Source organism: Dermacentor andersoni, chromosome 1 (assembly GCF_023375885.2).
Source record: "Dermacentor andersoni chromosome 1, qqDerAnde1_hic_scaffold, whole genome shotgun sequence".
NCBI classification, from domain to species: domain Eukaryota; kingdom Metazoa; phylum Arthropoda; class Arachnida; order Ixodida; family Ixodidae; genus Dermacentor; species Dermacentor andersoni.
This window is the reverse complement of record NC_092814.1, coordinates 170875404-170896294: the sequence shown is the minus strand read 5'-3', so window position 1 is coordinate 170896294 and position 20891 is coordinate 170875404. Positions and strand designations below refer to the sequence as shown.

The following is a 20891-nucleotide window of genomic DNA, read 5'->3' as shown; positions in this document are numbered from 1 at the left end:
GCGTACTCACGCTCTGTGGCACTCACTCGCGTTGATACCCACGTCCAGTCGAAATCACTGACGGACCGAGTGTGAGGGCACTCGTGGGGCAGTACACGCGCTTTAAAATTCCCATTACTGCGGCCCTAAACGACATTCTTTCACGTCCATGCTCACATTGATTCATATTCACTGGTACTCATTCGCACTTACGCCAACTGATCTGAAATGAGTGTGCGCGGGTGGCGTGAGCGATGGTTCGACCACTGAATTCACTATGTCCATTGCAATGCCGACCAGAAACGGAATCTATATTGAATACTTTTCTGTTTTACCTTGCTGCCGAGAGTTTCGAAAATGCGCTCGAAATTTCTTTAAGACAGATGAGATACTTCAGCGGTTTCTTCTGGATTAGTTTCACCACAGCTGCAGGGCAGGTTAAAAATGACTTGTGGCATTGATTAGACGTGTAAATTATAAAAGTTGGGCTAATTAAGTGAAAGAGCTAGATGATAGATCCTGATGTGAGCCTTGAAGCCCGTCGTCCGGAGACTTCGTAACCGTTTCAAGGTGCAGTGAACTGTCCAACGAACTTCGTTGCACAGTTCACTGCACGCAGACAATAAAAACGGTCATGAGGCGCAAGCACGTGAGTAGCACAACGGTAACACGCGCTCCAAGCTCAACAATTCACCTAAAACACAAAGTTACGCGCACGCACTCGAGCGCAAGTTATTACATAAGACGCGAATATAAATGCTGCTGCAATCGTAGCACTCCAAGTATCCACAAACAACTTTTGACAGCAACAAGCGCTTTGGCTTTTAGAATTTCGGTCAAACTGCGCTATCCAGTTTGCCTATTAATTAGAAAACTGGCCGAAACGTGGAGCCTCAATCACGAGGCTATACCCACAATGCTGCTACATCACTCGGGGCTTAACTCACACGCAGCTCAGATGATGCACAAGAAGCGCCTCTATTCTTCGCGGTTTCATTGTGGCAGGCATAAATATCGTCCGCACACAGGAACGACCGTATAGCATATGCAGCGGACGCACGCATACATGCAAAAACAAAGCGCATCGTCGGATGCAGCGCCCTTATGCAGGTACGTCGCAAGCGAGTGAGGATCAGTCTCACGTAACACAATGGAACCTGCAACTGATGTCGACCGAGTATCGAGAGCATGTCGAGAGCGCGCGCACCCGAGTCGCCCGTCGGTTCTTTCTTGTTTTTCGTTGTTCGGCTTCCACTTTCCTTGCCTCAAGGACAATGTAGCTAGTAGCGGTTTTCTCATGTTCCGAGCCACTGTAGACGTAGCGAAGTCGCGGTTATGGGATTGCCTAGTTTTGTTGTTGTTGTTGTTGTCAATTGCAACTGTAACAGCGGGCATGTGTTCCCATCCGTCAAGGTGGAGGAGTGCTGCGCACAACGGGGCATTCGCGAACGTACGCCAAATTGCGACGCTCGACCGCTTCACGCCCGTCCTTGCCAGTAATTGGTTCCCTCGAGGTGCTTTGCCGCGCGCGGTGACACAGCAGCGAAGCCATGCAAGCAGCTCCCTCTACTTCGATCGAGGGTGCAAATACAATCGTCAGCCTCAAGGAGCAACATACCGAGCAACACCCAGGCCTCATCCCGCAGTGCTAGGTGCGCGGTAATTAGATAGTTCTTTCGTTAGACCGCCAGTGATGCGAGACTTTTCCTCGTCTTTGTCAGAGAAGTGCTGCTCCTGCAACAAAGCAGGAAAGCGCACCGCCATGGAAACGAGAATAGACGAGTGGGAAACCGGGTTCGATCGTGTGTGGCAGAAAGGAGTGAGCACAGTGCTTGGTAATACGTGCACAGTAACGGTACATTGCTTTGTATGAGCGCAGTGCGCGTCGCCTGTTAGGAAACAAGGAAGCACTCTTTCCAAAGTAGCAGTGAGGCAATTCACGCTCGCGAAACTGGCTTTCTGTACGGCGAAATCTTATTTGGGACCTCTCACATAAAAGCAATCATCCATCATTGCGTACATTTTTCCCGCCCTTAGCTTTTCTTCTGTAACGTAAACAATACACAGAAGTTCACACACAGCTAACTACATATTATCCAAACCGCTATATTTTATTCATTGCTATGCAGAACAGCGCTTTGAAGGTATCGCCACATACTTCTCTTCTATCGTCACCTCTGCTTGTTTTTTGTCATGCCTACGTGTAGGGTATTTCATTGTATTTCTTTAAGGCAGTGTCTTAGTAGTTATTCTACAAATTTTAAAAATAATGAAGAGGTGGCATTGTATGACGCAACTGCGTGTGCCAAATGGGACAATTTGTTTTATATTTTTCGTGCTTTCCGATGCAGTTCCTTGAGTCTGCTAGTACCCAATCAGAGTGCACCTGCTTCATTGCCAAGTGAGGGGGAAAGAGTACGATATCTCTAGAAAATGAACTTAAATAACGGGTAATATTAGTTACTGCCGTACAAAGCAGTTGGCATCACACCTTTTGTTCTTAAGGAGCATGACGTGGTGGCAAACTAGGAGCCGCGCCATTTTCACCTCGTTCACAGGAAATGAGGCGCAGTACTGTGCATGTGGTTTTCAAATTATTGTTGCCCTTCGTCTTCGGGCTCGCACGAAGCCGCGCCCCTCGCTATCGTCGAGATCGACCACTGGCCGATATGTTTACTAAAAAATGAATACTGAATCACAGAAAACAAATACTTGCAAAATACGGTGGACACATTTCTAACCGCTACAGACACGAAGAAAATACGAAAAAAAAAATGGAAGATGGGTGGAGAGAGTGGCCTTTCAGTTGCTTTTAGTAAATTGTATGCTTTTACACCATCATTACTTATAGGCAGAAGGCGTGATGTCAGACGCTTTATCCGTTTTTTTACGCGTTCTGCGTCATTTGAACGCTCAAAATTGTCTTTGTGTACGTTTTCTCACTAACCAGAACTGTATACTGAAAAAGAAAGGACAATACTCGCATATACGTTTTTTATTATAATTATTACAGCGAAACTTTATATGACTAGGATCCTGGGATTTCTTAGTCTCCGTAGCCAAAAACTCAACCAATCACAGCGAAAAGCGCGCGCTGCCTGCTTCGCTGGGTTCCTTGCAGCACCAGCAGATGGCAGTCGCCTCCACGCATCCGCAGCAGCGGCGGCGCCGGCCGTGCGAGGGAAGAAAACAAAGCAAAAAAACAAAGCTCGCCTTCGAGCATAGCTTTCGCCGCAAGTGTTTCCCGGTAAATATTACGGGTGCAGAAGCTGCAGTTGCCGGGAAGCGGCAACATAAGAAGCAGGGCGCGACGTCACTACACTGTCATATGCAAAAGAAGAACCCGCCCAGCAACTGATTTGTGTTGTGATAGCGCTATGCAAAAGCCCCACATAGTTAGGACTCCCGAAGAGCCGCGCGAATAGGATGAGCGACGAAAGAAATAGCAACGTCAGTACACACAACGGCGTCGTGCTCAGGTTCGGCAGGACCCAGTTCAAGGCTACGTCACATTGATCTATCGGATCAGGTGATACCACAGCTTCGCTGGCCAACCACCTTCACAGCGTGGATAGGAGCCCGTTATTATTATTATTATTATTATTATTATTATTATTATTATTATTATTATTATTATTATTATTATTATTATTATTATTATTATTATTATTGTCTGCCCTTGGAACACAAGATCTGCTGCGCGCTGTTCACAGTGCACGACGGACCGTCCAAACTAGTAGAAGTTTCGAGGATACGAAAGTAACAAAAAGGCAAAATTTTCCTCGTCGCGTTTAACCATGCTATCGTCCAGTAGCTGCGCAGTACGCCTATAAAGTACTGGATAAATTCAAATATGTTATCTTTTCGCATCCTCCGTGCGCTGAGAACTTGTTAGCAACTTTGCTCCACAGATATGGCTTCTGCAAAGAATTCATAGCGCATATATATTCGGTAAAGAAATGGGGCGGATGTGAGCATACTGCGCCATTGAGGAGGCTGTAGAAGCCCCTTTAATAGTTGCCAGTGATGAAACCCACAGTGCCGCAAAACAATCTTATTTTAGAAACGGTGCGCACTTTGAGGTGTCGAAATCGTCGTGCTACGGCGTTCCGCACTCAGGCCCGTAGATGTGTTGCCTCCCCGTGGTCAGCTGGAGGCGCTCCCGCAGCTCTTGTTTGTCGGGCTGGCAAGGCAGCAGCACTGTCCCGGTGCTTAACCTTCCCCTTCCCTCCGTCAGCCCTTCCGAAAGCCCGAGTCCAGTGGTGTTTCGCATATCCGGCAGCGCTGCCTACGCCGTCACGCGCCGGCGACATCTGGCGCTGTCCGGCGTGACGGCGGCCATTGTCCGCTCTCCCCTACGCGCCACCGACACGTCCGCACGCGACTTCACTTTGGTCGGCCCCGCATTATTCGCGCCGTTTTCCAGCGCGTTTCCGCCGGCCAGCGTTGCGTGCCCGCGACGTCGCTGCGCAGACCGCAGGAAGAGGGAAAAAAATAACGAGAGTATTGTGCGAACAAAGGCAGAAGAAGAAGCAATGTTCAAACAGCTGCGCGACAGGCACCGCAGAGTCATCGCGATGTGCTGGCTCGTCCCGGTAGCTGGAGTAACGCGGGTCCTTGCAACTTTCGAACTGAGTGTTCGTTCCAGCTTGTGTTTCCGAGAAAGTGTGTAAAAAATGCACCGCTGCTTATGAAGCCGTCTCTAAAATGTCCGATGAAGACGGCTCGCGCCAATATGCGCCCCACCTTTTCACATCTGAGAGCACAAATTGCTATGAAATTTATGGATCGGCCTGATAATTTGCATTATGATCTTGTCTCAAGTAATTTCCCTCACAGTCGATTATAGTCTGACAACTGCGAGATTTACCGCCATATTACTGACTAGAGGTGCGCTAATATTCTTAACTTTCGAATAAAGAATCGAACAGTGTTCTATGCTTCGAATTAAGGTCAAATCGAATAGACCCTTTCGTTAACACGAATATTTTTCGAATGTTTTTCGTGTATTTCAGAACGCCAACTCTGCGCAATAAAGCATAAAATTGCGGAAAAGTGGGATAAATTTTATCCCCGCGGGTATAAAACATGAGAACTTGCGTAGTGGAGCAGATTGCGCCACTTAGGTAGCCATGCTTTACCGGTTATACGCGATCATACGCACTCTCCGAAGAGTCATGTGGGCCCTATAACGTAAAACTATTCCAGTATGTTTTTATTCCAATCTCCTGACGTCAGTTTTGCGTAACCACCGACGCAAGCATCGCGCGGTAACCCGCAGGGTTGTCTGAACAGACCAATCAAACGCTCTCCTTGTTCATAGCAGTTCACTTTTCTTCGCTTGAAAAACGAATAACATTGCCTACACTGAGCGGCTTGTTTTGTCTAATTGGCTGACAAGAGGCGAGGAGCACGATCAAGTGGAGAGGAACTCGATGGGGCCGAGCCACAGCACTGAAAATCGATATGCGGATGAAGAGGGTCGTGTCGGCGTCTGCGATTGGTCCGCTTTCCCTTACTTAGCTTCCGGTGGCTGGTCGAAAATCACGGCGGCATGCAACGAAAGTTTAAGAATGACGCTAAAACGGATCCTCAGCAAAGAGAAGTTGGCAAAATGAGGTCGTAAACGTGCCGAAAGTGCTCGAAAACGTTACACGTTCACGTAAGAAGTTTTATTATGCACAAATAAACCCATGCTCTCCGGCAGGTGCGAGTAGCCACTGCCTGAGTGATCGATGGCAGCCATCTTTTATTCCTTTCGGAACGGGGCAGCCTGCAGCTATTCAGAAGAAAATTCAGTTTTGTTCGGCATAATAATGCATCTTTAACGCGTACACATCACTTAGACGCGGTGAGGTTTTGCGGTGTTGTGACGTCGCGTGATAGGCATGGAAAGTGGGTGCAGCCCGAAAACTTTTCACCAATAGCCGAGGGCTAATGGCGAAAAGGCATCGAATCACAAATAACTATTTTTCGTTCGTTCGCTCAAATTATGCATAATCAGTGGGCACACGTCATATCAGATGGGGAACTATCGCGGTTTTCGTGACGTCGTGTGACAGACAGGTGAAGTGGGGGTGGTTCAAAAAAGATTTTCACCAATCGTGGAGGGCTGATTACAGAAATGGAATAGAAAAGTTTGAAATAGTTTTACGTTATAGCGCCCGTGCATGCGAACACACAGCCAATTTGTTCATAATGCTCAGTTTGTGCTTTTAGTGAACAACGCTTCATAACGTACCATGTCATGAACGAAACTTGTCAACGTTATGAATACTAGCACTAGAACATCGTTTCGTCCTAATCGTGAAAACGACTGATTATTATTCGAAACAACAATACAAAGGTGTTCGATATTCGATTGAATTGGATTCGCTTCAGGCACTACTCGATTCGTATTCCATTCGGTTTCAAAAATTATTATTCGCATACTCTTATTACTGACCATAGAGGCCCCTCAAAAACTTCAACGAGACCTTAGCCACGTGAAAACGTGGTTCATATAATGATTGAACGTCCACAAAAACATGTTTGATTTCTTTTCATCGCAGGCAGGCCTGTGTTCACTCCACCTATGTCGTGTCGTATCGTATCGTATCGTATCCTTAAAGGGCTCCTCACCAGGTCTGGCCATATTGAGCTGACAAGCGCAGAGCATACATTGCGTGATAACGATCGTGTCTGCAAAGTATTGCATCGCTACGCGCCGCGGAAAGATCTGAAATTTCAAACCGATCGCCGTTTTTCCTTCTCCTCGCGGCCGCCGCGCTCCAAGCCGGACGGTGACGTAATCTTACCCCTGCGCCTACGTTATCGTGTCCGCAGTGTGACGTCGCTCGTAGTGACACGTGACTTCGAGAATTATGCGATGCAGCATCTGTTATTTGTGTGATCTATTGCTTGAATTGACGAATTGAAGTTTAGAGAAACAATAAAACACACAAACTGAATGTCTGCGTGCTTTTTTGCTTTGCTTCGCACTGAAGCAAGAGAGTACATATGTACTTCCGCTTCGTCTGCTTGTTCCCACGGTCGTGCGGTCACGTGCGCAGGTACCGAAACTATGCCATTTTCTACCGTCCTCCAGCGCGTGATCATGTTCTGCGATCCGTTTATTCTGCCTGAGTATTCGTGTAGCACCGAATTGTACCGCTAGTCACGTGTCCTTGTGCACATCGTGCAAAATCGTGCGCTGCGCGAAACGATAACAGCTCGCGCGCAACGCCCCCAGCGGAAGCGCGCGTCGCCGAAAAAAAAATAAAAACCGAGGAGAAAAAAAACAAAAACCGAGGAGAAAAAAAAAAGTGAAGGCGAGGCCCGTGACATATGCGTCACGCGATCCTCGAGGTCCGGCATGGGAGAACTCAGGGAAGGAATTTCGCTTGCGTAGTAAGGCTAGACGGGGCGCGTGGAGAGAGCGTCTTGCTTGGAGTGGAGCCCGCCTGCTGAAATCATGGGTTCGCGGCACTGAAATATTTCTATCTCGGCTATAATGAACCGACATGAAAAATTTTTACGGCAGAACGTTCCCTAGAGGACACGTAACAACGTCCAACGTATAACTAAAATTTGCTATGGGGCCTGGTGAGGGGTCCATTAAAAAATAATACTAATACATTCTGGGCTACGTGGCAAAAACGATGTGATTATGAGGCACGTCGTAGGGCGGATTCCGGATTAATTTAGACCGCCTGGGGTTCTTTAGCGCTCATACAAATCTAAGTACACAAACGTTATGCATTTCGCCCCCATCGAAATGCGGCCGCCTTGGTCGGGATCGAACCCGCGACTTCGAGCTCATCAGCGCAACGCCATAGCCACTAAGCTACTGCGGCGAGTCATTCTTGGCGTGACAACGTTAAGGGCTCCGTGTCGCGGAAAATCCGGCGTCGGACGTCGTTTAAGGCAAAAAGATTTTCGAACCACCCAGACCCAGGCCCTCCATTTGACGCAAGGAAGCTACAGAACTTATTGAATTTGTCAAGCTAAAATACGCAGAAAAGTCGTAAAGTACGACTTATACACAACCTACAGACATGATAGCGTCGTATTGTAATTTGACTATACGAGAAAACGTATTTCTGTTACGCGAAAACTCAAAGAAACCCCTTTTCCACGTTTCTACCATTCATGGAGCGGCAACGGCGTCCGCCATTTGCGCGCGCCCAGGCGTGAGTATCTCGGGGACCTCAGAGCGGCGCACCCTGTCCTTACAATACCCCCAGATAAGCTCGCTTTCGCCGCATCGCGACCCACGCAAGAGGCCACGTTTCTACCGAAAGTCCGCCTTCGCGCATAGGTTTCGCGGCCAGCGTTTTCCGGTAAACGTTACGGTTACGTAAGCTCCAGTTGCTGGGAAGCGTGAGAAGCAGTCAGGGATCTTTGAATCATATCGCGTTCCACTTTTAAAAGCGAGGCTGAAGCGTCCTGCATCTTTTTACTTTCTGCAAATACTTGGACGTTGCTATGAGGCAGAATCTACGTTGTTCATCCCACCGCAAGAAAATCAGTAATGAAGCCACAATCTACGACAAGCCTCGCGACTTATATTATTAGTCTTTTTTCACGTCCTTCGTCCGAGGATAGAATATACGTCTGCAGTGTGCATGATATTCTGCCCAGTCTTATTTCTTCGGAAATCCTCGAGACGGAACAAAATCATGCTGCTCACTTCATCACTTTGTATATTCTTAATACGCTTTCGTCCCTCAGATGAAATGAGAAATTAATCTTTCGAACCTAGAAGCACAACATAAGATCGTTCGCTCGAGCCGGAAGCAGAGAGCTTTTCATATGTAAGAGTTGTTTCTTTCATTGGCCGGCCACCTTCGCGAGTGACATCCTACATCACCATTGAGTTGCATTGTATCTTACGAATGGTTCTAGCGAAACGTTTTTGTCAATATGAGCCGACGAAGCAGCTTTTATGTCATATTATTGTTCGTATATAAGGACAACTGCTACCCTATAGCGACATCGAACATATTAGCTTTCGTGCGTAAAGGATCATCTTATTGTCGTGTTGTCTTGTCATACTGGGATCGTGTTATTTATATCGGCATTAATTGACCTTTATGTTGGAATGTCATAACCAATGCATAATTAGTTCACATTATCATGCTCTGGCTCTATAGCACTGTATCGTGTTTTTACCACACCGTTAGTACTAACTCTTATAAATGTTCTTTTTTTTTATCCTCATTTCTGTCCCGTCATGTATAGGCAGTCCCAGCCGCGGCGACCACACTTCGATGGGGGCAGAATGCAAAAAGGCCCGTGTGCCGTGCATCGCGTGCACTTTAAAGAGCCCCAGGTGGTCAACATTAATCCGGAGTCCCCCACTACGGCGTGCCTCATAATTAGATCGTGGTTTTGACACGTAAAACCCCAGAATTTAAAATAGGCAGTTGAACATTCTGGAGAAGCCGCCGATAAATGCTGCCATTTATCATCTCATATATGCGCGTCCCTCAGTTGTCGCGCGGTCTTTTGGAAATTGATTCAGCTGCATTTAAAGCATTTTGTGGGCTACTAATTTACAGAGTGATGCGCATTACGTTACTCCCTAAGTAATCGAATTATCTTGTTACGCCTTCTTAAGGTCAACATTTATCTAACCACTGTGAACACGGTGTGCACTCGTACTATATGTTTTCAGCTTGAGTTGAAGATATTAGCAGCGTGATGAACTTCACGATGACCAAATTGAAATGCAGATTTTGACAGTGGAAGTAAGTTTCACTTGACGGAAACTATTAGCACAGAGCTATTTCCTCAATTTCGAGCATGCATTGTTTGTGCAACGTTTGTTTTTTTGTTTGTTTCTTATGCGCAGCCCCCTTAACAGCACATTCTTTGAACAATTTCCATGTTTACATCGCTTTTATTTTTTGTTATTGATTTGTGAATGCGTTTAGTGGTTGACGAAGGACAAATACTTTCGGGGAAGAACAAAGAAATACAGAAAGAGAGAGCGAGAGATGTAGCTCTAGGCGAGTTCGACGTTATGATCAGTGATCAAAGGAGGTGAGATTCATGCCTGCATTACATGGGTCATCCGTGCATTTCTCTCCATGCGTGGGTTCCCCATCTTTGTAGACTCACGATGAGCGAACAAACAAGGGCTAAATATAAACAACCGTGAAAACACTGGTTCGTCAGCACTTGCCATGCAGCTAGGCTGTCTGGTCTATACAACTTCTCAATCAGTTAGTTTGTGTGTGCCTGTGCCGTATTGGCTTGTGTTTATCCGGAAGAAATAGTCGGCTCTGGCTTTTACCGGCACTTCTCAGCTCCGTGCCATCCATAGTCCTATGCGTAAAGCTCACTGTGTAGCCCAGTGTTCTCCTCTTCGCTGCACACCAGGATGCACCGAGAAGACGCGAATTTCGGTGGTCCCAGCGGACACAGACCTAAGCGTTACTGCTACTGTGTCGACATTTGCGCTAGTTCGACTCGTCGCTCAGGCGAACACGCCGGCCCTGCATCCCGAGTGGGAGCTGTCTCTCACACAAATAACACGGCTTGTGGCTCGAAAAGCTATACCGTTACGCCAAGCAGGGACGGTCTTACGCGGCAAGATCGATAGCGCGGCGCTTGGTAGCGACGTGCGCTATATAAACAGCGCGTTCGGCCTAGGTAGTGGGAGCACGCTGCTTGATCAGGTGTTTCTCTTAGCTCTTGTTTACCGCTTCCAATCTCTTTTGGGAATTGGCTCTTGTACGGGCTGCGCTGTCTATCGGCACGGTGAAACAACCAAACATAAAAAAAATCTGTCGTTTTTTTTATGTTTGGTTGATACTCCCGTGAGTATCGACGGCTTCACCACGAGCGCCACTTACTAGTTCGTAACGCGACGCATGAGAGCCTGCCTGTGAGCGGACTTCCGCTCTCTGGCGTCTCTTGGTTTCCTCGCGCGTTGTGTAGGGACTTGTTTCACGGTTTCCTGAACACAGATCACTCTCAGCTAGCGTGGCGTAGCGTAGCTTGCTTGCTTGCTTGTTGGCTGTGGATATGATGGATCGCACTTCTGTGTCTTGCAACAGGTAACTAAAAATAGTATCTCGTGTTCGGGTGGAAGCACGACCTGATACTTCGGGGAAGGCGCTTGCGATGTTTCGTAGCGTGCACGTTACTTACAGATCAGACGCCAAAACAGCACTCCCGATAAGTCTAGCTATAGTAATGTACAAAAATTTGAAAGAGCGGGGCGTTATACGCCACGTTGGCGTATAGCGACTATGGCGTTGCGCTGCTAAGCCCAAAGGCGCGGTTTGCAAAAAAGTGCCCGTGTACCGTACATTAGGTGCACGTTAAAGAACCCCAGGTGTTCAAAATTAATTCGGAGTGCCCCCTCTACGGCGTGCCTCATAACCATGTATATCACGGTTTTGGCACGTAAAACCCAGAAGTTAAATTTAGCAGCGCTACCGCGGTTTGATTTGCTCAATATCGAATCTCCTTAACGGCATTGTTTCGTGTCGCGGCGGCTATATCGGAATACGCATATTCGGTGGGCAAGTGATAACTATTGAAGGTCCGTCATGAATCTTACAGGATGATCTTATGCATGTTCTCTCTGCTTTTGGTGTTCCGATATTCATTTCAGACGCAGTATTTTGCGCAAGAACAGCTGCTATACTTGTCTGTCATACTTAAAAAATTCCGAGGACACCTAAGCACTTATGAGTTGTGAATGCGAAAGCATTAAGAAACTTAGATGGGCTAGTTAGTTGTTGACTTGATGGAACATGGTTATAACGGAGCGTTTTGAGAACAGGACACAGAAAAAATGCACACAGGACAGACGCCGATCATGTGTGCATTCGGCTACTGTCCTGTGTGCATTCTTTCTGTGTACTGTTCTCAAAACGCTTCGTTATAACCATGTTCCATCAAGCGAAAGCATTAATGTCGGATTGAAGGCCGCTGAGCGGTCCTTCGAGTTGTGAACTTCACGCGGCAAGCGAGCGCGCTGAAACGCTTGGCCAACGCCTCAACACAAAGCCGGTGCACTTCGATTCGTGACGTCATGCTACCTTGCCTGACTGCCGTAGAATCCAATGGGGGCGCTCTCTGTAGTGCGCCGCGGTGATTTTGACGTCACCGCTTTCGCCACGCCGGGCTTGGCAATGAAAATTTCGGTCAAAGTAGCATGATGTAATAAAGCAGAGTGCACAGGCCTGCTGTCTAGGAAGCGCTGGTTTGGTCCGGTGGGCAAGACATTCGGCTTCTCAGCGTGGGGTCATAGGTTCGAAACTCAATACTTACCTTTCGAATTTACTCTGTTTTTGTTTTATACATTAATTTCTCTATGGCGATTACCGAGGTGAAGTTAGAACGCATGCGAGAGCTTGCGCGGATACCACATGGATGGTCTCAGGTAACCCAGGCTGTTCTTTTGGATAAGAGGGTGCCGTGTCGTCGCGGCGATGCCCCCTCCCCTCACGCAACACCTGGCGCGCCAGCACGGCAGCAGGTGTTCTCTTTCACCCACTCTGCTCTGTCGAGGCGCGCACGTGAAGTGGCGCCGCAGCCAATGGGAATTTAGGTGCCGTTACGCTGCTGAAGACGCCGGCCTTTTCACTCAGTGGGCCATTTGATGCTTTCGCATAAAAAAAAAAATGCAACCTCATGTTCTAACCAGTGATCAAATAGCTTCCAAATTTCGCCTTACCAGCTTAAGTGAGAAACACTTATATAGAGAGCGCTGCAGTCAGTGCTGATCTCGGCGTGTCTTCAAGCAAAGCGGGAAAATTTCTCGCAATCTATCGGAGTCTTATCACCAGCTCGTGCATGAAAAGTGTATGTCATTTGTTCGCGCAGTCCGATTCAGAAATTAAAAAGAAAGGAAGTTTTGTAGAATCAGAAAGAGCTTTGCCAGAGTGTGTATAACAGAATGGACTTTACCTTTACACTATATGGATAATCAGTAAATCAGTAAAAAAAAAAAGTTGCACACTTACAGTCTGCTCCGGATGAACTTCTCAGAAAAGTGACTGGTAGTTGCAAAATGCGGTTCGGATCTGTAAGCTATTGACACTAGAAAACATGAGTCAGACTAGGTTACGCCGCGCTCAAGAGGTATAGTACCAACCTGTACACGTGCACGCACGCTCGTACGCGCACACGTCAGAGTAAAAGTAAACACGCCAGGAAAAAACAGCTAACTCAATCAAAGCCACATCACGGATGGCTCGGTGACCGGACGTGTCTTGCATATCCTGCTTGCGATGGATGTTGCTGTGTACAGCACCGGTCCGCTGCTGCAGGCTTGCTCAGATTGGTGGGGAGCGTTTTAGCATCGCCCAAGAGTTTCCAGGACTTCTTCGTGTGGCACTGGAGTCCTCTCACTGTATTTAGGCGTTCCAAGAGGTTTTGCCATGGGGGGTTGTGCAGTGGGTACTGCTGCCACCCCACGACACAATTCTTGTTACTGCGACCAGGGCTTATCAGTGGTCATCAACGCGAGGTGTCGTTGTCAACACAAGTGGACAACAAAACGACTACGTTGCGGCACCTCCTGCGCCGGGTCGGGCTTTGCACCCAGCGACGCGCGTCGCCTCTATATAGAAGCGCTTTTGCCGGCGCCGAGTGCACAGGGCGACTGTCTGGTGCGTAGCGCTCCCTTGCGAGTCACCCTGATGGTTACACGCGCAGTGACGCATGAGGAGACGCGCTGCAGCACAAAATGCACGGCGTGTTCTGCAGTGCAGCGCACTTTTTCTCGTTCAATAAAACGGCGACTGCATTTTCCTTTTTTTCTCTTCGCATGGACTGATGCAGGTTCCGCAGAATGCCAAACCGGGCCAATACAAGATGCGCGTCGAGGGTAACATCAACGGCGTGCTGGGTGGTACTGGTTTCCTTCAAGAGCAGGACGTTGAATTCCAAGCCCAATTCCTCACCATCCTCATCCAGACGAATCAGTTCGTCTTCAACTTCGAGCAGTCCAGTAAGTCGCTCCTCGCCTTTAACACCGTATATTCGGGTTTGTTGTAGTTCAATGGCCTAGCGGTGTTAACACCAAGTGTTTGCACGGTGGAATTTCTCTCGACTTTACTGCTTTAGCCTGTTCATCCTAGAACACCGTTTTTCTATATTTTTTTTTTACTCAACAGTGCGCTAAACTTAATTACCTGTGATTGCTGCGGCTGCCTCCGAGTCCGTTACCGATTCTTAAATGTAACTAATGAATGTATAACAAAGTTTTTTTTCGGTATACCACATTCATATGGTTGTCAGCTAAGTCACGCTGGTTCCCCTGCTCTTTATGGCGAAAGGCATGGGAAAAGTATTGTATTGTCTCAAGTGATTAAAGATAGAAAATTTTGTGCCTGCCAATGTACGGAGAATTTCACATGGCCAGCCGCAAAAGTGAGAATTTTCACTTAATTCCTGCCTCACGTGTTCAGAAGCTCGCACACTTGTGCCGGTGTCAAGGGAGTGCTACACCATCGCAATTTTCCCGCCCTCAGTGACAGCGGTCGGTAGATAGAGACGTGGTTGGTTCGTGATAACTAATCGTTTCTCGTTGTGTGTTGGGCTGCCGTTTGTTGGCGTCTGAGCTCGTGGGTGGGCCCAACAGTACGCCCGGCAGGCCAGCACCAAGGAAGGCGTCATATCCAACCAAGGAAGATGGGATGACCGTTGCATTTCCGATGACTCCTCAAGCGGAAGATTTTCATCATAAGTTAATGTAGCCTGCAAGGAACAAAATTTTCAGACCTCCTCGTATGAGCGTTCCTGTTACTTTGTAACAGTTACAGTTGCGGAATGCTTCCGGCTTTGTTAGTAATAATGCGAGCAAAAACAGCTTTTTTGCTATGCTTATCGGCATTGCTGATTTTCTTCTTTTTTTTTTTACGATTAAGGCAGTAATAGGAAATTACATACGAGTCACATACGTGCATTTCTAATAAATGTTATTATTTGCAGTTAAAGCCAGAATTGTGCTTCTCACGACTGAACTGAAACCATATGCGGAGCCAGTGGATGTCTACCTCACGGTAAGTTCGACATTATGGTGCACAACATCTGTAATTAATACTTTAATTAAACAATTGATGCAACTATTCGGGCCAGTAAGGGTACCGAATATGGCCACGTATAAAAGTGTAATATACAACTATGCTATGCTCATTTATTAAGTGCAGTGTGCAACCAGTTTCTGGACCGAGTTATCGTTTCTAACACACCCCGGTGTGCCTAAAACAGTATGCGTTTTTATTTTCAAACGCGAGTAGAGCTACACATCTCGTTATGTGTTTACATTTTAATATCAAGCGCCTCGGCCGTGCTGCAGCGCTGCATAGTGTGGAATACACGCAGTCTGGCAATTCTTTCGCACTGTGTACATTCAAATGCACTCACTATAAACAACTTAGTCATTGCAGCCGAAAACACTTAATAATAATGAGTATGAATAAAGTCAATGAGGCAAATTAGCTTTAATAAGCTGGGACAGATTGAAACTAGAAGGTAGACTAGAGGCGAATCTGGCATTTCTGCACTGCTCAAATGTATGTTTTTGATTTGTTGCTCACATATTTCTAGGATTCTCGGGGCATTGTGATGAAGCGGTGGCTTTCTCAGTACCCATACCTTGGTAAGTTCTGCACCAATTTTTTTCATCTAATTGTGAAGTCGCGAAGTTCCAGTCCGTTCCTGCTAGAAAAGCAATTAAACATTGTGCGCATGTCAACTAGTATTTACGTCTCTTGTACCGTGCACATAGGCGAAACGTAGCATTTATTTTGAGTCACACATATAACCTGGCAAAAGAAAAGTGTCATGGTAAATTACAGACAGATTACTTGACAAAGCCACAGTTTGGCTGTAAGAGACACCATATATACCATAGGTTGGCCAGATGGACAGACTACGACTAGGCCGATGTATGTACGCACGCCTAAAACGATGTCCAAATAAGCGTCCAGGTTTCAAAAACAAGTTCGAAACAAATGATTGATTTAAGAGAATAGAACTGACTTTAGAAATGACTCTTTCGAACAACGAAACATGTATGTCGATTTGCAATATACGTACCAGCTTTTAACAGATGGTTGGTTCTACTCATAATTGATATAAAGAAGAAATACCTGGTAAAAGTGACACGGAGGATGGATCAGAAGGTAAGGTAAAATACAAAGTTGCTTCGGCTGCTTCACGCCTTTCTGACGAGGAGTATGTGCACTGCAATTGGCACGATAGTGCGGGAAGGAAAGAAAACTATGGAAATGGCCCATGTATGCTTCGGATGCATTGCGAAAAGGGTAGCCGAACTCATTTGTCACTTTCAGTTAAATTTGCTGAGCAGGCAACGACGGCTTCACAATTGCTACAGGCCATCTCCAGTAGTGCATGGATCGGATAACTTATAGTTAAATTCGCTTTGGACCGCTCGTATATAGGTTGCTATAGTTACCTGCACTCGCCTTTGTTGCGTTTGTTTGGGTGGCACTCCTAAAGGGAGGATGTGAACGGCGGTACGTCAAAAACCAGCAGCATACGAAAGGAAGAAAACAGAGGAGCAGGACTGCGCCAGCAGAAAGGGCGAAAGCTCGCGCCCGCCATTCTGAGAAAGGCTTCTCAGAGATCGTCACCAGGAGCTCACCTTAGTTTCGGCCTGCTGGTATACTCAGCACGCCACTAAGCCGACGGAAAATCACGTCGCTTTAAAGTACCGCTTTTGAAAAAAGAGAACCACCAGTGAGTCCAGTAAAACGTTGCAAAAGACTGCGGAATCCCGCAAGCAACAAGTCCCCCTCGCCCCCTTTTCCCCATAAGATAACGCAGATTCAACGCACATGTTGAAACCTATGTGAAGCGAAGCTTTCGTGAAGCTGATAATCAAATGCTATACAACTAAGAGCGATGCGTACAATTGTGTTTACTTTCATCGTATGCAACGAGTAACCTCATGCAATCTTCATGCTTATACGCCACGAAGGTCCCAACCTCAATCTCGCGCAATTTTTACATTTCCGCACTACACCGCTCACGAACTACCCAGCAAACACCAAATGAGGTTGATGCACAGTGTGAGACGCATACGCAGCGCTTTCGCGAGGACGAAGGCTACGTGTGATGTTTGTGTATATAGAGGAAAAGAATGACGATGAGAGGTGCATGCGCGGATATTTCTACACATACTGGAAACCGTCTGTTCCTTGGCCAATCCCGCATAGTGGATATGAGCCAGTGTTTGGAAACAGGACGAGACAAGAAGTGTGGTCTTGTTTCGAACATTTAAGGATTCTGCACCTCTTGTGCCACAGCGACACATACCCATTCTTGAGGAGTGTTCAAGAGTGGGCACACACACTTAAAAAGAAGAAAACGCAGGTCAATTAAAGTTAGTGAGACTGGTCACCCTGCCGTAGTCGGAGACTCAGCATTAGCTTTGAGCGCCCGAGTTCCTTTAACGTACACCCAGAGGTTGGTAGGGTTTCTGCATTCCACCCGCTTGTAGATGTGACTGCCGAAGCCGGGACTCAAACCCGCGACCTTGCGCTCAGCAGAAGAACGCCGTGGACACTGAGCCACTACGGCGATTTAATTTTCTTTTTAATTAACAGCTTGTTGTTTAGTACGTTATTTTGAAAGCGGAGGGGATCGCCGATGGCGCAATGGTGGTTCTCACCTTGAACTGTGTCCGCTGGGGCGGACCAAGGCGGGAGATAACGGTGACCCACAAGAAACAATCATTGCTGCAAGCGTCCCATGGAAAATACTACTGCTATGTTTGAGATCAATGAACAATTCCTGGGAAATATGCTACGGTTAAGCTCAGAAACCGGGACAGGATAACTGTCAATTGATTGGATATTCCTATTCACAGTGACCGGGAAAATATATTTCACGAGGAGAATATGCGACGTTTCCAAGTAAATAAAGCTGAACAGTTTCCGGTAGCTTGTCTGGAGGAGTTTTCTTACTGAGTCGGCAGTGGCGTAAGAACCGGCTTTTTGCAAATATTTAAAGTTGCGAAGAGGAGTCTGGGAGAGTACGTAAGCAGCGTTACGTAATTGGCAACCTAATAGACACATATATGGTATATGTAACTCGGTCATCTCTCCGTGAAGCCTCCCTCGATCATTGCGGAGCAAAACTAAGTGAAACGCCCATGTAGTTATTTCGTCGTAGTCTATTCTGAAATTGTATATTGGAACTGGTGCTAGTCTCCAGACTTCTAAATGGATGTACTTGGTACGGACACACTTCATTTTGGCAGTGCCGATATATGTCCTTAGTAACTACTTTACACGCTATTTATTGAAACATTGTTTCTTAACTATATATATATATATATATTGGGCAAATGATGTCCGCTTCTTCAAATGGCACAGCTGGAATAGCCAAACTATCTATCTGCAATAAGTGATTAAAAAGATAACCATCATGCACTTCCATTGAAACGTGTCTTGCGGCGTTTTCAGTAAGAGCGCGCACCCATGCACCGACACCTTCGCTCTGCTCGCAGGCTTCATAAAGGTCAACTTCGACCTTCCCTATGACTACGCGGTGGGCTGGTGGAGCATCAAGGTGGTAGTGCTGAGCCAAGTGGAGGAGCGCAAGATCCTGCTCGAGCGCTGGTTCACCGAGCGCTACGACGTGTACGTGACGGTGCCGCCGTTCGTGCTGGACACGGACGAATACTTTGAGGGCGACGTGTCGGCGAACTACACGACCGTGGCACCAGTTTTCGGAAACGCCACCATTCGCGCTTACGTGCGCCCCACCATGGTGCAGAACTACGACCCAGGCTTGCAGGTCGTGGAGCCCTACCTCGAGGAATACGTGCATGATGTGAGTACCCGCCCCTGCATGTCAATCATGCAGTAGCGCCAATGCTTGCAGTCCAGCGTTGGCGCTACTTTTGCCAGGTCGAATAGTAGCGCCAGGTGAAATACGGGAGATATTGAAGGCGACTGCTAGAAATTAAGGCGGCGACGTGCCACGTCATGTCATTCATGCACGTCTTATGCCTTCCATGAGCACGTGAACAAGCACCGTCTTTTGATGGTTTCGTTCTCCACGTGAGGCTATCACGTGGCTCGCGCAGAAGGCTTCGCGCAAGCGCCCTTTGCATCAACCACTCCGTCACTAACACTGGTGTTTCTCTATGTTTGCTTTATCAGTTCCGGATGGGCTACCAGTTCAAGTTCCCCATGTCCGAGCTTCGCGAGTTGGCATCGCCCCACCCACTCGACAAATGTGAGATAGAAATAAAGGCTGCGGTGGGCGAACGTTTCCTGGACATCATCGTTGATGGCTACGCACGCTCCCGCGTCATCAATTCGTCACTCAGCCTAAAGATACTCGGCGTGAAGCCACTTGTCTTCAAGCCGGGCATGGTGTTCTCCATATACGTGAGTATGCGCAAACTGGTGTAATACCGGACAGGCCGTTGCATTTAGGATACGCGTCGTATGTTTAGGAGCTAGGTCACTCGTTTCTTTTTTCTCTTTGTTAATTGTCAATAATGATAATTATAAACAGGTATGGCAATACTATGAATTTGCTTCGCGCAACAGTACCAAATAATGAAGGCTATGCCCGCAGGATTGCGGTAGGGCGCAGTGTTATGAAAGTACAATGCGCCTTCAGAAAGCGAACTAAGCACTGTCAGTGACGCATATCAGACGGAAACTTCTTCGACGTCACGTACTGACGTGTCGCAATGGTTTCCCCGAGTCACGTATTGATTGTTGACATTTTGTGCACCGAAAGACGTAGCAGTGGTGCACACCCGATTAATCAGCCCCTGGGGTACTTGAACGCACGCCCCACTGACTCTGGTAAGTGCACAGTACACAACCGTTTTTTTTGTTCCGATTTCGTCGCGGTGTGGTGGCCGCACCGGGAAATAGAGCCAGCTATTTCGCGCTCTGCTATGAATTATGCGATACGTCTGTTGTAAGATGGGCAGTTAGGCACGGCGCAACATGTTCACTGCGGGGCTTTGCGGCTTTTGCAGCCATATTAAGTAAAACAAGATAGGACTTCGCTTATTGTTCGATTTGTATGCATAGCTTATCTGGGCCAAGTACTTCATGCAGTGAGCAAGAAATATCGACGCCGCGTCTTTCCGGCTCGCAGATTGCCGTGACATACCACGACTTGGTCAAGCTGCCTGAGGAGAAACTGGCCAGCTCCAACATCACGGTCAGCTTCACATCGCAGGGCGGCGGTCGGGGCATAGAGGAAGTCGAGAAGCAGCCCGACGAGCAAGGCATGGCCGTCATCGAAGTGGAGCCGCCCGAGGGTGTCGAGCGCATCGTAATCAGGGTGCGTGCTTTCCTCTGCTGGTACCGCGTGTCTGATGACGACTTCTGAGCTCTTGATTGAGCCTCCTTTCATACTTTTATTTCAGATACACACACACACAAAAAAAAAATACGCAACAGAAAATATTATCAATGTTGTTCTCTTTGAATCCTGAAGCAGTAGCTTTCATTGGGTTTTCTTCAGCCGATGTCTTTGTCAAATGGCATATCCGTTCAAGATGCATATTCGTTCTTACCGCACACAATAACTGATTGGAACGCCTTACCATCATACATTGCCACAGAAACTGACTCAAGTTTCAAGGTCTAATTTGTTCATGACTTGTCGCCTAATTTTATTATTATTATTATTATTATTATTATTACTTCTTTATTGAACTTTACAGTGTTTTTTTTTTTGTTTTCGGCGATGTATGTTTGTTGTTTGCTTTTCATTGTGGTGGCGTTATGTTCTCCTAATATGTCCTGATGTGTCCTCTGAAATCTCTCTTTGTGACTGAAAGGGAAAGTTGGCATCCACCTGAAACTACCCCTCGAAGTTGCAAAGGAAACCGATGCGGATTTTCTTTGTAGTTTCATTGGGTTTCCGCAGAACTCACTTCCATACTTCTAGTAGGCCAA

General features: G+C 47.1%; 1 protein-coding gene across 1 annotated transcript in view; it reads left to right on the top strand.

Annotated features, from left to right (window-relative positions):
- Nucleotides 1-20891, top strand: part of LOC126547395 (CD109 antigen-like) — a 103296-nt gene that overhangs the window by 44600 nt on the left and 37805 nt on the right. Inside the window, exons 3-8 of the mRNA XM_050195377.2 lie at nucleotides 13765-13933; nucleotides 14917-14987; nucleotides 15535-15586; nucleotides 18464-18789; nucleotides 19122-19352; nucleotides 20083-20271. Coding sequence (XP_050051334.1) covers nucleotides 13765-13933; nucleotides 14917-14987; nucleotides 15535-15586; nucleotides 18464-18789; nucleotides 19122-19352; nucleotides 20083-20271 — 1038 coding nt within the window. The remainder of the gene's footprint in view (nucleotides 1-13764; nucleotides 13934-14916; nucleotides 14988-15534; nucleotides 15587-18463; nucleotides 18790-19121; nucleotides 19353-20082; nucleotides 20272-20891) is intronic.